This window comes from Temnothorax nylanderi, unplaced genomic scaffold (assembly GCF_030848795.1).
Source record: "Temnothorax nylanderi isolate EJ_2023f unplaced genomic scaffold, tnyl_v1.0 TNYL_tig0010_pilon, whole genome shotgun sequence".
Lineage (NCBI taxonomy): Eukaryota > Metazoa > Arthropoda > Insecta > Hymenoptera > Formicidae > Temnothorax > Temnothorax nylanderi.
The window spans coordinates 2,520,001-2,539,991 of NW_027249072.1; the positions used below are offsets into that span (position 1 = coordinate 2,520,001).

The 19,991-nt window shown below is 35.5% G+C and overlaps 2 protein-coding genes across 4 annotated transcripts in view; one reads left to right on the forward strand and one right to left on the reverse strand.

Annotated features, from left to right (window-relative positions):
- LOC139767588 (midasin) overlaps positions 1-19,991 on the reverse strand; it is a 124,411-nt gene that overhangs the window by 79,036 nt on the left and 25,384 nt on the right. The gene's annotated exons all lie outside the window — the stretch shown is intronic.
- Positions 1-19,991, forward strand: part of LOC139767591 (uncharacterized) — a 50,636-nt gene that overhangs the window by 14,108 nt on the left and 16,537 nt on the right. Inside the window, exons 2-3 of one of the 3 annotated variants that reach the window (XM_071697030.1) lie at positions 4,778-4,842; positions 4,921-5,272. The exons of 1 other annotated variant lie outside the window; for it this stretch is intronic. In XM_071697030.1, coding sequence (XP_071553131.1) covers positions 5,263-5,272 — 10 coding nt within the window. In that variant the 5' untranslated portion in view covers positions 4,778-4,842; positions 4,921-5,262. The remainder of the gene's footprint in view (positions 1-4,777; positions 4,843-4,920; positions 5,273-19,991) is intronic. One more of the 3 variants, XM_071697031.1, reaches the window with a different exon arrangement.

Below are 19,991 nucleotides of genomic sequence, written 5' to 3' on the forward strand. Positions count from 1 at the left end.
GTTTCCTCATAATTATTAATGCTCGTGTGTTAGTTCGGGATTAGACTTGTCATAAACGAATATCGCTCGACGCATCAAGCCGCTGTAGATAGGACGGCTTGATTGTGTTACGATAAAATCAATATTCTATTAACTCGTATGCGTATCAGCGCCCAGCTCGTGGGAAATGAGAATCATTTCACGCTGATGGAACACGAACGAGTGCATGGGACGTGGATAGTGGCACATAGACAAATAGTCATATAGCCTGTCAGCTGTACCATAGTTAAATGCGTAAGCACACACACTCGCCGATGCTCGAAAGCACTACAAAGAAGCGCTTGATTCGAGGAGATCTCGATCCTGTCAATCTCGAATCAGTTTCCATTATCAAGCGATAGATTTAACATGTAAAACATGTGATTTAATTAATTTAAAGATTAATTTCAATTTAATAGAAAGGTCTGAAATGTTTGAAGTAACGCGATATCCTTTTGCACAATATTTCCTGTCTAACACAATTATCGTAAAGTGAACGTAGAAACTTTGCAAAATTCAACTTTTCTGGGTTAATCTTTCATAATCACAAGTTTCATTATCTCCTTTCATTATGGTAAGTGCAGGGAAAATTATGGATACGCGTATGTTAGCGCAAATTAATTAGTCGTAATAAAGACCCAGGGGAGAACTAGGCACACAATCAATTTGCGTATTTCATCAATTTGTGCCATTAAATTTATTTCGATGACTACGTATGCGTGATAGGCACCTAAATACAGACCAATGAAAATGATCGCCGCTATTTATCCTCGAAATGAATTGCTCATCGGTATAAACAGCGATACCGACAATCTCTGCGTCGATCTGCCAGTATTGCAGAATGTTAATAGTAATATCGCCGATAATTCGTGATAAGCGCACGTCGACAAAGAACGACGCTAAGCCAACTGTGATGAATGGGCAACGAGTCGAGAATGAGTCGATTAACGGCGATAATGAAAGCCGCACTACCGTCAGATCGACGGAGATACGAAACCGGTTCGTCGTTATCAAGTTATTCCCCCCTTCCCCCTCCCGGGACTTAACCCGATCATATCCCGCAAAACCCCTGTGACGAAAAGTCGATATAGCAAACAATGACCCGGGTATCTTCAAAGTTTCTCACGTGATCTTTTATTTAAGAAAAAGAGAAAAGTTTCGGGATGGAAGTTGCAAGATCGAAAGATCCGACGAAGACACTGCAAGCGTCACTGATTAATTGACTAATAAAAAAATTGGTAACAGAACTCCCCTTATGCTCGACTATGGTATAATAATTTCCAGCAGTATTTTAAGATTTAATTGTAACATTCATATTATATTTTAATTGTGTAGTATTCATATTATATTTTATTCTTAAAAGGTTATATAGAGTACTTTACATATATCGAACTTATCGCACAATAAACTTTTTAAGTACGCAAAAAAGAAGAAAAAGAAACGCGTGCGCGCAAAAACGTGGGCCATGTAGTGTTAATGAAATATTTCATAGCAAGGACGCGGAGCAGTGAATTTTCGCAAAAGCTTTCTAACGCTAGAAAAGCGCGCAATAAAGAAGTCAGCTTTCCGATATTTATTCACGACCGTAGAAATAGGTTGGGACGGCTTCGGGACGATAGAAATTTCGCGACATCTCTGTATTGTGCAAAACTTTCTTCTAAATATTAGAATAATATCGTACTTACGTAAACTTCGTGTCGCGCGCGCGCGGGGAATGGCACCAGCTGCGAAATAATATGCTGGAGATGAGAAGCGAACGTAAAACATTTATAAACCTTGTTACCTCTGCCATGGGACGCGGAAAATGTATAAAGTCGAGACAGTTAATCACTTCTCTCTCTCTCGCCTTAATCCTCATGCTGTAGCATCTGCCTGCGAGAGATTCGTGTACATGCATAATTATCATTCCACTCTAATTATAAGTCACATTTTATCACGGGCAATAAAATTAACCACAGAATTTTCAGAATTGCCCATTTTCAACAGTTTTCATTTCTATATTTTATTTCATAATTTATTGGAATAATCTATTTTATAGCTAATTGCAAGTGCAACGTGGCTACGTAAGTTGAAAATTATGAAAGTCTGTACTACCATAAATCAAGTCTCCTGTACGAACCATTTGATACATAATCGATACGTATAACGCATGCCGGCGATTAGTCAGAATATAACAAATGATCTTCGATAGTATACTCGATCGTGTGTTACAATGGAGCAAACAATCGTTTCAGTTATAGAATTACATCTCGAATCTAATATGCAGTTCAATTGAAAAAGTGCGTGAGTACATCATTAAATACGTTAACTGTGTTAAAACTTTTAGAATCCGTTTTTTCCTTCTAAATTCCATTTTTACAATTAAGTGAAAGTTAAAGTCTTATTAAGTCTAAAGATTTCGATTTGCCTTTACACAAATTATATCGTTCCTTTGATATTTATAAGAAGTTTCTAATTTCTTCTCGCTCAAAGCATTCTAGATTAAAGAAACTATAATTTTATTTTAAAATATCTGAAAGTAGTTACAAGAAATAAAAAGTTTATATTAAATGCACAACCAAAAAATATATAAAAGTATTTAATCTTTCTTTAGGTAAAATTGGATATCAAATTCCACGTACATACACATCGAAAGTAATCCTGCAATTATAAATATATGCTTTTTTGCAGCATTTTATAACTAGCAGTGAGTATAGGCAACGATTATTCAGTATGCATATTTAGGGATGGCAAAATCTGATACAATATCGCGAAATTTCATCCTGGTATAAGATGTCCCTCGACCTAATATCACGCGCAATAACATTTACATATTCGCGACATTAGGACCGAAATGCGGTTTCCATGAAAACATGAATTTAATTGTGTTTTACATTATTAAAACCGCTAAACGTAGCAAGTCCTCCTGTAATAAATTTTCACATTTTTACTATATATTTAGACACATACACAATGCCGTCCATAAATCCCTAAATGTAACTGATTTAATATAGAAAATACAAAAATTAAAATTCTTATAAGTGATCTATTTATCACATTTAAAAAAAAAAGATTAAATAATAAAGTTCATTAAATAAATAATAATAATTATTAAAGTAACAATAATAAAAATAAATAAATAAAAGACATAATAATCTTGAATAATCTTTCTCCATCACTTATTCTTTTGATTTGTCAAAACTTCCGAATATCTTTAGATATGTTTATGTTCATTTCATAATACGGTGCGGAAAGCGCATTTTCAAAGTTCATACGCCCGCGGCAACCGCGACAAAGGACAATGTATTATTAACCCGAAGATCTCGAAGATGCGCTAAGCCAACATTATTCCCGCAGCTTTATTAGAATTTTCCTCAAAGAGACTCAATAAGCCTGGAGGGATAAACTTTTAAGATACTCCGCGAGAGAGAGAGAACGCGAACGGTATTCACGTGTACGATTTCCAGTTAAGATAATTCGAAATCTCCATTTCATCCTGGGAAAACGAAAGATAATTAAGAGCCCGCGCGGTGAATCTTCGATTCGGCGTTAATTAAACATTCAGTCTCCACGAACAATTGCCGCGGTCAAACATGCGACCGTTTGAACGTTTGCGTAAATTAATTAAATACATTTGGTCCGTAATGTCGGTTTTATAAATGTCTGGTGCCTTGTAGTAACGAATATTATGCAGCAAACGCGTACATTTTATCGCCGCAAATATCCGTTTATTGTATTACTTGTATTATTTTATTTTTCGACAGTTTTATAAGATCATAAAATAAATTTGTCGTTTTCCTCTACTTTCCATCATCGTTATGACATGACATTCGAATCATAGATTAAAAAATTTTTTAAAATATTCGATGTTCTTATCACGCTTTGCTTTTGACACATTTTTGCTGAATAAGCTTCTCAAGTATCTTTAAACACACGTACCTGTGAACGTCTGGTTTAGAGTCCCCTCAACTGTGTCAACGACCGTCTCGTGGACGTCCGACTATGCAAACTTCTTGATTTATGTTCGCCAGGATTAATTACATGCGCGAACTTGAAGTAAACATCATAAATACGAATGAATGCGAGCAATAAATCACTATATTATCAACAATCTCGCAGGACGAGTCCTATCCATTATTTTACGCAGCAAAAGTTACGCGTTGCCAGAAATTATTAAGCATCATAAGGGATATCGCATCATAAACCTTAAGCCTCTCATATTTAAATTATTATTCCCAAAGCGAATATTATAATAACGCTTAATTAAACAGCAAAGAAACACGTGGCAAGTCATATTTCGAAGTAAGTCTCATTCGTCATTTAAAACTCATCCGCCATGTAAGGGCTAATTTCGAAATTGAAAAAACGTTCGCGGACCCGCCGTCCGCGTCAGCGGGTTGATTCGATTAATAATTTTCGCTCAGAAATAATTTCATGCCACGTTACACACCTTCATTAAATCGGAATCTGACCTCGGAATTTCACGTGATTTTATTCTGCCGGACGCGCTCGTCGGGGCGCGATATCCATGACAAACCAGCGGACTTTTCTTTCCTGTGACACGTCGAATTCCATAGAATAATCACCTCTTGTATATCCAGTCTTTAGAATATTTTTATCCTATCCCGCTATTTTCTATATAAATGATGTATAAGTGTAGAAAAGCCAAATTGTTGCCAACAGCTAGATCATGGCGTTTATAACTATAACCCACTAAAAATCGACAATTAGGATATTAAATATTTTACATATTTATATTATTTTTCTCTTTTCTTGGAAGATTTTGAATTTATACCTATGTACGACGGAGAAAAGTAAAAATATTAATTGGGTGTCAGTTGTACGGTATGTATCCTATATACACGGCATCATTTATTATTAGCTCTTTATCCATAGATTGTGTATACCTTTTGGCATCTCTAGACGATTCGTCACATCTTTCTGAAAGAAGCGACGCGCGTATCAGGAAAAAAATCGCCATCACAGTTTAACGAGACGTATATCGATGATCGAGAAACGCGATATCAAGCACAGGGCGACATCCTTAAGAACGACAGCTGATGGAAAGGATGACGCATCCCTCGCGCGGAGGGACGACAGATCGAGGAAGAGCGTTTCGCACGTCGCCGAGTCGCCGTCGGCGGGCCAATTAGACATAAAAGTGGTCGGTTGAGAGTAAAAGCAAGCCCCGGGAGAAAGAAAGTCGCTGCGCCGAGGTCGGGAAAATCACGAGGGCGAGAAGAAAGCGGAAGAAAGCCGTGAGAAATGTCCGCCGGTAAGTGGAAGTGGAATGCGAACGAATTAAGCACTCACCGCGATGCACAATGCACGGATCTGGCTATCGGAGAAAGTGGCAACACGCTCCTCCGCGTATTAATAGCGGTCCAGCGACTCGCTTGGAAATTGAACTTCTCTTTCGCTTCTCCGCGTCAAAGAGCACTCGCGGGAGCGGCGCTTTGCGGCGGAGCGTGAACGATTTCCATAATCCAGCAAGCACTTTAGCGCCCTTCACGCCGCGCGGTTAAATACCACTCTGCTTGACTCTTCTTAGAGCCACACAGGCTTGTTAGTCCATACACATCGTAGTGCGTAAATTTCTGATTGCCTCGCGGTACCAATTTGCACCGACGTCAGCCTGACCCATCTGATGTTTCCACTCGAACACGCTCACACCTCTAGATTGTGACAATGTAGCCTATATAGCGCATTAGTACGTGCTTGTATATTTTTTATAGAGTAACGTATAATGTTATACTAAATCCTTTTAAACTATATAATTGTAAAGAAAATATTATTTGACGATTTTGACAGTGTTTCCTTCTTTTTCTGAAGGTTCTAAATTCAGAATAACGACTGCGATAATGACAATTTGGCTCGTTACGTTTAGAACGTCTCGTAACGTAACCATATTAATTCTCTTGAAATAATTAATCCTTTTTAACTCAATCCAAGAATGTAATCTTTATTGCATGAATTCTTTTTATATTACTTCTATAAGCATTATAATAACAATTATGATAATTTTCGAGAAGAGTTTTAGGAAAGTTTTAACTAATTATGTATGTCAAATTTTTTCCGTATCTTACTCATCACAAAAAGCTTCCAAAACTTTCACACACATTCATCTCGTTATATGCATACATTATCTATAATTCTACACTGTTGGAAAATTTGTATTAAATATAACATAAATCGCATGTCCCAAACGGTCCACTCAAATTTTTGTGTTAATTTAACATAATATGGATGTGTTAAATAGTAACACAGATACTATGTTAAAATATTTCAACAGAAAAGAAATGTAATTCTGATCGTAATTTGAGGTTAATTATGTGTACAATTAACATAAGTTTTATGTTGAAGTTAAGATTGTATATAAGATAAAATCAACACTCTTTTTCTGTAAATTTTTATTTCCACTTCTGTTATAGAGTAAAATCAACATTCTTTTTCTGTAAATTTTAACACATTTAATAAATACGTTCAAATTGTGTTACTTTAACATATTCTTTAAATTATTTTAATAATTTTACATTTTAAATTTGTTAAGTTCAATTAACATAGCAGGCATATGTTGAATGTACACATGTATGTGTCGATTATTTTACACAAAAATTTTAACAAGGACCTTTTTTAACAAACCTACAAAAATTTTCCAACAGTGTACTATGTATTATGTAAATATGCAACGTGTATAATTTATTAATATAAAATTTTCTTTTCGAAAGGATTATTGATGTAACTTTTGGGAAATGTTAATATCAAATTGAACATACATTATGCAAGCCAAGCGTATCTTCGCAACATGGAAGAGACGCGTGTCAATTATAACCCGACTATATGCGAGGAAAATTAATGTTTAACAGTAATATCCGAGTAATTCCGCATAGGGAATATTCAAATCTCCAGAAGAATTATTCACTCCAGCTGTTCTAATCAATTATATATGTTGATTGATAAATAATATTCTATGTAAAAATATATTTTAGTTATGAAATATATAGGTATCTTTGCTCACATTTCTTCTATATATACATAGAATATTATTTAACAACATATTTCTCAAGTGAAAGAGTGTAGAGTAATTTTAAATAACAATTTTTAATGGAAAGTAAATGAATATGCATCTCTTGCAAAAAACTTAGAATTTTAATCATGATTCTCTCAATATTGCATTTCCAGTTCTTTCAGCGAAAAGCGACTCAAACATTCAATGCACTCAAGATGCAATAAGCTTGCTCGGTTACGTGATCTCGCCCCAATCCGTATGCATCTTTGAGTCGCTAGAGATGCAGTTTATTTCTGTAGGAAGCGTGGCGTAAAAATGGGAAGAAAGAGCTGACCTGCCAATTTCGGGTGAACCTTCTTCGATTTCGATTTTCGGTGGAAATAGTTCGTGCTGTTTTCTCGGTGAATTCTCGGTGCAACTAGTTGCTGTATTCTCGTAAATGGTCCACACATTTTGTACAGATGTGAGATTTAGGATTACCGAGATCCATTAGATTGACAAGGCTTTTGAGAAAACTTCTGTGCTGTATCACTTTTAGGTATTATAGACCATAATATTTTTTCTTCAATTAATTATAATTCTTTACAAATACACCTATCATACAAACTTAATAATTATTATTAGTTTCTTATAATTCTTCCACAGCTGTCCTTTTAAGTTTAATTACTGGTTGGAATCTTTATATATTAAAACTTTTTGATTACAAATATACATATTAACAATATCTCTTTGCTGTATCTCAGCTAAATGAGATATGAATTTAAAATTAAATTTAATTCACTTTAGAATTCAAATAAGTTAAAATAACTATATTCTTTATCATTTATTCCCGCATATGATTTATTCTGTAAATTTTCTGTAATAATATTCAGAAGATAAAATTAAAGTCCAATTCCCTTAAAATTAAATCTACATAATTGCTATTTTTGCCATAATGAAAGTTTAATTAATGAAGAATAAATAATATATTTATAATTTTTCCTACGGTAACGGACGAAATCGATTATGAGATGAGACTTTAAACTAAAATTTACTCCTGCTGTCCGTAGAGAATTTTACGCGAGACGTTCGCTCTAGCAATAAATTAAGTGGCTGTCAGCCATTTTGATTTTGATCGAACTCTTCTTAACATATATAGTGACGAGCACGAAGCAAAAGAGTAGAGAGACTGGTAATCGAATGTAATTTCCATTTGTATGACATCGTAGGAGATTACCGTGAGATGATCGTGACCCATTTCCCGCGCCATGACATTTAGCCCTATAGTACGAAGCAAGATCAGGTCTCACCGGGTAGTTTAAACTTTAAACACATTTTACGGCGATGTAAACGCATCGGATGTAAACGCCACGGATGTGTGCATCCGCAAACACATAATAAAATAGACAATTTGCGGTAAACGGTTATTTCTTCACTCGCATTGTGTCTGTACGGGATGTTTAAAATAAAGTCACGGTAGCAACGGTGAAAATGGCGCAACAGAAGATTTCTCGGAACGTGATAAAGAATACAACTCGTAACGTCTTGACACCCTTGTACTTTCCATTCTCAAAGACGGTGAAAGGAAACTCGCGACAAATCGGGAAAATACTCGAGTGTGTGAAAATCCAATGAAAAATGAAAATCCCATATGCTCGCTTACTCGTACTTTATCACGGCAAGCATCCGCGAAAATTGTATTTTCCATGCCAGTAAAAGCTCGAGAGTATCGCGCGGAATATGAACCACTCCTCTCGCGATACTTCGCTTTCCTCCGGGAATATATAATTTCGTTCCGATGTACACGGGCGCCACGAAAGGGAAAAAAAGGAGAGCCAAAGAGTCAGAAGAGAGAGAGAGAGAGAGAGAGAGAGAGAGAGCAAGAGACTATTTCGCAAATGGATCTATTTTTGTCCGAGGGCTCAAACGCACCGTGATAGTATCTTGGGTAACTGGAAATTCGACGCATCTCTCTCAGAGAAAGAACACGAAAGTACAGATTGAGAAAAATCGTCGGTTATTGTTCGAGAATTTTAGTTCCTCTATTAGTGATGGAAATTGTAGATAGGAACATTATATCTTAAATTGATAAAAATATGCTTCCGACTTTTAATGGCCCAAAGGTTTAACACAGCATATCGCTTTTTTAAAATAATTAAACAAATTAATTAACTAAAGACTCTCGATATTAAAATTAACGAGTAGCAAAGAAAAGTGAGCTTTGAAAGCCAAATGCGGTTAGTTGTACGTGAGTTGATGCTGTGTAACATTTAATTAATAATTCAATACAAATTATAAATCATACGTTTCGGCTCTGCTTTGAGTCATCTTCAGCGATGATAGATAAATTAAATAAAAAAATCAAACGTACTAAATTGTATTGAATTATTAATTAAATGTTACACAGCATTAACTAACCGCGTTTGACTCTCGAAGCCCACTTTTTCTTGTTACTCGTCAATTGCAAAAATAATATTTTGCCTCTGCATTTATTATAATGCATACTTATAGAGAAATAAAGATTTCAGCTTTAAAAGAAATATGGCAATATCTTTATTATTTAAGTGAATACGCTTTCTGAAATATTTGCATTGAAGAATAAGATAAACTTTGCTTGCGCCATCTTTTTCCTTACTTTCCAACTGGGTTTTAAGTTAAGCAGGTTACATAAATGCATCATCACGATCGTAAAATCCTTTCGTCCTATTCTTCGCGGGATAATTTGACCGTAATGCAGTCGTAAAAGGTTCTCCGACGGCGCAATTAAAACTGAAATGGGCGAGGATAAGTTACAGCGCGGCCGTGCGTAACTACACGTGACATTTATTCAGAATCGCGACGTTACGAGGGGAATAAAAAACGGCACTCTGAATATATGACGAAATTTATGAATTAATCGCAATGTAACGCGACACGCTCCGGAAAACCGCGCGTCTTCATCTTCCGCATCCTCTCCTCCTCCTCCTCCTATTTTCCGCCACCCCCGACAGCGAAGACGGAAGTGCGGCGTGGCTTTGATCTTGAAATTGCTTTACTGGAGCGTAATTCAATTCCAAGTTTAGGACATGAGGGAAGAGCCGCGTGGGAAATCGGTATTCGCAATTACTTTGTTTTTTGTTCGTGCCGGAGCTTTTTAATCCGCCCCTACAATCTTATTACTTTTAATCTACAACATTATATCGAGAATTTCAATGGCATAGAAAATATTAAGGGTGAATTTTAACTGCCCGACTTTACGTATTTCGCCAAACACGATCGGATATGGCTGTTTAAATCGAGGATAAAGGAAAAGAAATAGGGTGCATTCCGTTTCACGTATGATGCACATAATGCAGCATTTACCCTTGTTGTTCACCGAATGTTAAACAAAGATAAATGGTGCATTATGTGCGTCATACGTGAAACGGAATGCACCCTATTTCTTTTCCCTTATCCTCGACTTAAACAGCGAGACAATATCCGAGATCGTGTTTGACGAAATATGTAAAGTCGGGCAGTTCAAATTCACCCTTAATATTTTCTCTGCCGTAATCGTTTTATGAGAAGTTATCTAACATATACAAAAACTGAGTGGATATATAAAAACTAAAAAAAAAGAATAAACTAAAAATTAAAACAGCTTCGATCGTGCGTTCTAGTAGCTTAATTTATCGTAAAAGTTTCATCGATTGTTCCGATGTTTTCGCGCATTTGCAAATTGGGTTACACTGGTTACGTCGTCGTTGGAGCTCTCAATCACCTAACAAAGCCGCCCCATTTTTCCGTGCAGTGCGAAACGTATTTAGCCCGCTACACGAACGACCTGTGTTAACAAACTGTGAGAATTCATTATCGCGGCAAAAGTAATTATTGTCGTCACCGCATTTTTCTCAGTCTTTAACCAATATCGTACATGTCGGTATATAACCGTCAAGGAATAAAACAAAAAAAGTTTTCCAGCATTTCTGAAGAAAAATAGCTTGTTTACTTAGTAGGTTCGGGTAAATCGCGAGATCTACGATTCGAGGGGATTCCGTTTGAAAAACGGGGCCAATTTTGTGGATCTTAGATAAAAGTACAATCCTAATAGCCTACGGATTAGACTGCTCAGTCGTAAGAATTTTGCAAATGATTAAGAATAAAATCTCAAATTTCTCACTTGAATTAATGATACCTAAGCGTAAATTATCCGAATTAATAGTATCTACATGTAAATTGATATGAGGTATAATATAGTGCGTTTGCTAATAATAGTATATTGGGTACAATTACAATATCACCGATTAATAAATGAAATATTATATTTTACTTTGGGAGTTGTGTAGTATTTTTTTAACAGAAGCCATAAATATCTCGTTTATTATACTTTTAACGTTATATCTGATTCCATACATATTCCGTGATATATCTTCCTCGGAGCACTTTACAATTTTTCATTCAGCGCAAATAGAATAAATCACGCTGACGTTTTCTTTACGATGCGAATTTATTCGTACGCGCGCGTGCGAGCAGGAAATTCTCATGGCTCTCCGCAAAAGTGAACGGACTTACAGACCGTAGGGAGGCAATGGTGTGCGGATTATCGTCTCTGCATTAGCCATTCTACCCGCCCCATGTCCCTGCGGGACATTAGATCCGTTACGGAACGCTAAACTTGAACATAGGCCAAGATTGCGCGAGCAAGAAGCAAATACTGGCGTGTGCATTTTGTAATTTGTGTAGTATATGTCAATTAGATCGTTGGGACGCTTACCGATCTAATGATCGGTCTATAAATAAGAATAAATATGGCTACTTCTTTCAACACAAACAATTGCCTAATTGTCAAATGGCTTCTACATATTAAATGAATTGATTAACATTAATTTTGGTCTAAACTTTTTGCAATACTTTTTCAAAAGTGGATTGTAATAATTGAAGAATATAAAGAAAAGAATAATTCAAAACTCAATATGTAATTGTTTCAGTAGCGCAGTGCAAAACATCGCAAAATAACTACTTTATTTCTTTATCACAAACGGAATAAAGAGTGATGTTTCACAATGAGACAAATTTTTTATAAAATGTCGTCTGGTTGCATACTGCATAAGGTAGTTTCATTAGCATTAAATTGCACCTGCACGTTTTATTTGCTCCCTTAACGGCGTTCGTGATATCTAATTGCAAATTTAATGCAAAGTAAAACGCTCACATAATTCAACTTTGCACTTAGAATAATATATGAGTCAAGTATGCATGCGATTTTATACACAGCTCGGTTATACACATTATATACCCATAGTAGACATTTCTAATTGAATGCATAAAATTTAATACCTATAAAATCATCCCTTTCTAAAAAAGGCGTGCATCCCTCTCTAAAAAAGGCGTCATATCTAAAAAAGGCATGTAAAGTCGATACTCGAATCTATCGAAGTTTATTGTTGTCGCTTTTCCGCGATGCCGGTTGGTTCTCTCGCTGCACTTACTTCATTTGCAGCTGTCATCATATATTTTGACAGTTTCGTGTATCAAGGAGTTAATAGTGTAATAGTAATAGCATAATGTTAAAGCTAAATAAATGTGGAGTCTAGTCTAGGTATATAAAAAATGAGAGAGAGAGAGAGAGAGAGAAATAATTGAAAATATAAGTTAAGAAAAATTCCCATATTCATATTTCTGTTCTTGTTAATTAATTTTTTGCTAATTTATAATGATACTTAAAATGCGACAACATACCATGATCTCATTGATGCATCGATCCTTTTTTAGGTCAATGCTGCAATAAAGAGAATAGTAGTGCTCAACAGAAAATACCGTGTGATAAAATGTTGAAAACTGAGTGCACTAAACGGTGAAATAACTGCATAATTTTGCTCAATTTGTCGAGAAATGTGTGCGAAGGGAAGACCCGACGTTAAATGAGATACAAAACTATTACGCCTGCTTTCACTTGTAGAACTTTTGGCCAATGTAAATTCAACGTTTTCTTAATAGAATTTTAAAGAAAGTTTTAATTTGCAATTACTTAGCATTGATATAAGAAATTTCTCCACTATTATCTTTAATTAATTTAAAGAGGATATAACTATAATAAATATATAAAACTTTCTAAAACCAATTTTGGGAATTTGTAAGGCTAATGTATCTTAATGTAAGAATTAATAAATTTTTATAAATAATAACTCGCATAAAATTCTTATTAAAACAAAATTTCAAATTTGTCAAAGAATCTAGCAGAAAATAAAAAATTCCACAACTCTAAAGCACAGTATGCTTTGTAAGTAGTTTTATACAAAAGACTACAAAACAATGCGCGGATCATACGGCAAGTTTTAATCGCGTCGTCATTTAAACTCCGGTGACCAAGAGAAGACGATAAAAAAATCATGGTCGCGGTTCTGTATCGGCGAGAAATTTAACCAGGTTTATCGCGCGTCGCGCGGCATGATAATAAACCGGCCGTATTTTTCCCCGCAATGCCTGCATAGCCAATGGGACGCCGCAGACCGGATCGGTTTACGGTGAGCGAGGAGTTATGGCAATAATTATCGGGTTTTGTGCATTCGCCACTAGACGCGCCGATAGTTAACGAGCACTTTGCACGTTCCATTTGCATCGACAACGCATGGGAAATGCTTTACAGGATAACCACGGTGTGTGTGTGTGATCGCCTCGCAGAGAGAGCCTCGCCTCCGAGTCTCGGCCGTGAGTTCTCCGCAAATATTTGACGCCCGTAACGCGAGGCGTTCACGCGGCGCGAAATTGCGGATTCGCGCTCGAGAACGTCGATCTTGTGCCGCGAAGTCGATCTTGCGCCATTAGCCGTGAGAAAAATTTCCGTCAAGTACAGTTCTCACCCGTGAAAACTCAGGGAATCGGAAAATCAGTGTAACCGAAAGTACGACTGAATGAAGGAGAGAACTCTCACATTTATCATTCGAAGGCGCTGACTTTGCTGTTCAATGAATGTGTCCTTAACACGTTATGGCGTAACTGTGGGATGTCGCAGTCTCGTTATAATAATTGAAGATTCCGTTCAAGGAAAAAATATAAAAAAAATTAAAGATTTTAATTTAGAATGTTGTAAAAATGTAGAACTATATGTCAGAAAATTTATTATATTCAATGCAAAAATATAATTGCCTGTATATACGTACTTACTGTTTAATAAAAGAGACTGCAAGTAGATTTTTTTCTAATTAATCACAAAATATGCTAAAAATTTGCTAAATCTAATAACTCTAATAGCTACTTTATTAAAAGTGATACATGTTTCCTAATTTATAATTTTAATTCTCCTTCGCCTCTTTTCTTTAATAAAGCCTGACACTTTGATTTACGTCCTTCGACTGAGTGTAAGAGATATGTTTCAAAGTTAATGCGTCACTCCTACATATTCAAGCTTTGTAAAGAAGAAAATGCTACAACAAAGAAGTCACATCGAGTTTGAGAGAAGGAGGTAATAGCGTGTGCATTGTTGTCCCTGCTTATACGAGGAGCCCGAGGAGAATGCGAGGGAAACCAGAGCGCGTTTCAGAACTGCACACCCTTCACAAAATGGTACTCTGGTTCCTCGTAACGGTCGTCTTTTAAATTTTAAATAAAGCCGGGTTTGCGCGAGAATTCCGCCGTCCACGCAGGTAGACAATGAATTTCTATCGTGGGTCAGCCTTGCCGTACCGAGAAGTCAGCTTGTCGCGAGGCAGCGGGGGTGTTCCCATGGAATTACCTTGTCCGAATTGGCCAGAATAATATTTTGAATCCCGCGGGGGATAAAATATTCGTCGTTTCGCGAAAGTCCGAACTCGGAATAAATTTTACGAGTGAGACGCAATGAGATCGAAGGAGGAAAGGAGAGGGGCCGCACTACAATAACGAGGGTGAAGAAAGATGACCAAGAACGACGGGAAGAAGATCGGTTCATGTTTCGACGTGACGTCCATGAAGACGACGAAGATTATTGGGGAGAGTAAAGTCCAAGGATCAATTGGGCTTTGATCCTCGAGTTGACCTATTCGAATACTGTATCTGATAAGGAGAGTATATGTATTTGCTTAAAGCTTTGATCGAGATAACGTGAATTTCGAACTTCGAACGACCTGGTTCTTGCGTAAGCATCTTACATAAGATCTTAAAATATATTATAAGCATAAATTTACATAAATAAAAAATACGAGAGATTAGAAATTGATATAAACTATATGTGGGCAAAATAAATTAAAATTAAATATTTGTGCGAGCAGATAAAATTCATAATGTCAAAATTGCATGAAAAACAATATACATTTAAAATACATTCTGATTTTTACAAATGTAAATATATATACTTATGTATATCGGCAATAGTTGAACTAAAAAAGCTTACGAAAAAATTTTTCTTTATACATTAAATTAATATTAAGCGAAACTTAATTGCTGTCTTGTGATAAATACAAATTACAGTTGCTCATCGAAGTCATTCATTCAATTCAATCTCAGTTGCGTATCCATGCATGAAGATAATCCTCCACAATAGTAGAGATATCAAACATCCTCCCATTTATAGCTATTGTGATAGCTATTGTAATAGCTATACTTTGAGGTCATAGCGATGGTTTATGCGACGGCAACCATCGGGAAACCGCAAAAGCGGATGAGAATTTTTGTGTTGAGATTTTATAGATTCTTCGCAAGCCGCAGTCACTGTCTCGGAAAATAGGTTCTTAAACAAAGGTCGATGCGCACGCGGGCGTCACTCTATACCTACGAAATTCCATTTTCCGCTCTAACACTGGAAAAACTTGGCGAAAGTGTGATATTGGTATCGATAAAAGTCAGCCATTTTTCGATGCTGCACAAGAGAATTCTGTCGATTTCATTTCTTTTTAGGTTTTTTTTTATATGTTCATCTATAATCAATTTTAAATTAAATTAGATTTCTGCTGCTTTAAAAGAATTCTGCGACAGAAAGACGTCATTCGTGAGAATTAGTTGAAAATAATTATTACTAGTCAGATTAGTACGCCAAAGTAAACAAAACAAAAATTAGTATAATGTAGTAATTTTATGATAATATACTGTGTTTTACAATAATATTCAGAGGACAATTTTTATTCATAAAAATAATAATCACAGTAATTCATAAATTAGTAGACCCAACTCTCTTTTTATGCAGTAGGTAGATTACGTTTCGCGTAAGAAATCGCGTAAAAAATGGTGCTATCAGGAAGACTGAACTGAAACAATTGCGCAGAACTTTAAACTTCTAGCTTAATACGCACACCCTCTTTGGTTGAAGGTGTATGATTTTTATCTTTATAAAAGGGGGGAAATATGCGTACGCTGTTTTGCATTAAAAACTGTTTACATGACTGATTGTGAGGTTGAAGAGAATAAGAGTGAACAAACAATGCATGAAAGATAATCAAATCATAATTGACAATAACAATCGAGTGGCTGAAATTTGATATTGGAGCTACAACAATGATTGAAAAATATAGCCTGTGTAGGGTATTACTCGCATTCTTAACATGATAATATGGAGGACACGTGTCTGATGATGCCAGAAACAAATAATTATAAAACAAAAAAATTAAATTATAAAAAGTAAATTTTAAAACAAATTTAAATATAAGAAAATAAAGATTAAAATCGATGTTTTGAGAAATTGCAAATGTTTTGAACTAACTGATATATTGTCGTATATACCTAATACTTATTATGTTAGTTATCTCAGTATCTCCAAAGATCAATATGAAATACATTCAAATAACAGATTAGTTCAAATTTCGTAATTTTAACAATACATTTTCGTCATTTTAGCAAAAACTTATAATTTAACAAAACATTATTGATAGATAGCTTTTCAGTAATCTGATACCGAATGTTGTACATGATACAACGCATTCTAACAGCGTGTAGTGTGAATTCTTATGCGTTGTTAAGATTGTAAGCTGACTAGTACTAGCATTAATCTAGCTATGCGGTAACATGATAAAGCCCATAGATTCTGTCTGCCAAGGGTCAAACCGGGTCCCGACGGTACATACAGCAAACGTTTGATTTGTGAGTTCGAGGTTTCGGGGCTAATAAGTAGTTCAGAGACACAACGTCGACCACAGTAGTTCTACCCGATGATAAAGCGGACGTGGCTTCCGACTTAAAGTCGACAGACGATGATCGATTATCTTGCATCAAAGCTTGACAAGAGGCGAATAAAGCACGATTTGTGAACATAAATGATAAACAATGCTTTTTTGCTTTCATAAACAAGGAAATCTCTTATTTCGAGGATATTACAGGCCTAATTTAAACGTAATATTTCTATTCTCTTGAGAAATGAGGAAAAAATAAATCTTTATTCGAGATTTTGTTCAGACGCAAACAATTGCCTCTAATATATTCCTGCAAATTTATACTATCCTTCCGCTGAGAAAGTATTACTAAGATTTTTATCAAGCTTCTAAGTGCCGTGAGTTCAAGATAACGCCCGCAAAGATAAACGAGCGGCGGGGGAAATTCGATGAATCATAACATATCATTTTCTTTACAACGCTGCACCGGCAAAATTGACTTTTGATAAGATCGATCGACAACCTAGACAAACTGCTCGGGACTCGCAATTTCGCAAAGAATTTTTGTTTATTTTCATAAAAATTTCGGTTAGATCGTATCGTATACATATCCATCGGATTGTCTATATATTTAAATTATATAATCAAAAATTTAAAGTATACTTGTAATTTCCTGAAATAATATTCTGAGCTTTCTTTTGCAATATGACTTTAATTTTACTCACCCTATTTGCTTGATATATGATTATAAAGCCTTCTCTTAATATTAATTGTTTATAAAACCTTATTTCATTACTTTTCCTCATGTTTATATAACGATTTATATATTTGGAACATTAAAAGTTGCAAAATTTGATACGTTTCTCGTACTTCTTTTAAATACAGAGAAAATAAAGAAATCTTATATTTAACGAACAATCAATTTGTCCCGAACTGTGACTTATCGCGCGCCGATGTTCACACAGTCGTCTAATGCGCGACAAGCGAATTAGACGCGGCGGGAATTTACAAATTAATCATCCCCGAATGCCGGGCATTCATGCATAATTGTGCCGAGTCGCGCTCGCTTAAAGGCGAACGATCCTGAATACGTCACCACTTTCCAGTCGCTGGGGAACATACGAGATCCAATTACCGCCGCGGTGAAGATGCGTAATTAACATCTTTGATGATGTTCCCCCAGAATTACCAATGCGCGCTCGATCAGGCTCCCCCTTCATGTATGTACGCGAGGAGACCGAAATTTAATTAATCACGCGATGTAATTGCCGCGGGAGTCTCGCGCCCGAGACCGGAATAATCAAAACGCATTCTACAATCGCGCGATTTCAATGGTTCGGAGCACATCCACCGCGGATTTCCGGCGATTGTTATGTCCCCGCGCGTTACCGCGCTCTGCGAGGGAGGCAAACTTTACGAGCGCGCGTGATGTATTTTCCAAATTACGCTCGAAGGACAAGCGAGTTTGATGAACTCATATACATAACACAGCAGTTGTACCAACGGCAACAGTTTCAGCTAAATAAGCTTGACTTAATGATTTGCTGTCTCTTTCTATATAAATTATAGCTTCATCTATACAATATAGATTAATTGGTTTTAAAGAAATTTTCATTTTCCGTCTATATTACTAGTTCTAAATAATATCAATGCTATCGGTTTTTAAATGTCGTCATAAAATGATGAAATATTTATTTGTTTTTGTCTGCAATTATATTTGCTGAATAAATAACTATTATTTTAATGAAACGGTAAAAGAAAGATATCGAACAATGTAATTTCGATGAAATTATTCTGCGGTAAATTACTAGGTGCACAGCATCGCTTCACGAATTATTCGGATTGTTATTGGTTTTCGACCAGGCGAAAGAGAAACAGGGTAATCTTACAGCCGATTACCAAGAATGGAAAAATCGAAGGCGAGAAAACAACGGGAGAGACAAAGAGAAACGGTGTTGGGATCTCGTCAAGACTTAACGAATTTATTTAGGTCTGCCTAATTGGATTGCTTTAAATCCCATTCGTTTCTATCGGAATCTACGTGCTCCACTTTATCTGTGTAACTGTGTGTCAATTACCGATATCCTATTTACACATGTAAGTGTTTATCGATCGAGTAATCAAATATTACCAATAAACCGTCGACTTTATCACGTCTTGTTTAATTTAAAACCTTTGCGTTAATTGAAAGGGTAAGATAACGCAATGGCTAACACTATCAAGAATAAAACATTTCGAGGGTTCATCGCAGGGGAATTTGCATATGCAAATAGCCGTGAAACTATGAGCAATTAAACTTTCGCTACAATACATCATTTTGTCTGATATTTATTCAACAATCTCGGATTTTTACGATTTTTAAATCTACATTTAAATCTACAGTTAATTGGATATTTTTATGCATCGCCGTGCTAAACAAAATTATGTAAATATATTTCCAATTCCAAATTAATATTATTAATACAGAAATTCGTTAGTAAATCTCGATTTTCGCAAAGTTCCATCTTTAGGACAAAGTCGTTATCGCTATTGTATAACTTTTATGTTATAATAATCATGACATCCTAATTTTTCGAGAGAACTAAAATGTAACTCAGCGCTTCTCAAAAGATATCTTAATAAAATAGCGCATAATCTTTATTTGAAATACATTTCAGTGCACTGCAAATCCAAGTGCGTTATCTTAGCTGAAGCTCTTCTTACACATTTCTTGCCGTTTTAAATCACGTCATTTAACACGATTAAACGTATTAACTTTTAATTTAATACAATTAAACGTGTTAAATGACGTAATTTAACACATAAAGAAACATGTAAAAAGAGCTTAAGTCTAATGTGTTATTTTTAGACGTGTTTATGCGTGTGAAAATAACATACTTAGATTTGCAGTGTGAACAATGTCCATTCAATATCAGAAACAGAAGATTGAAAATTTAAAAGTATTAAATCTTTTTATATAAAAAAGGATATCATAATCTGTACAGAAGTCTTTT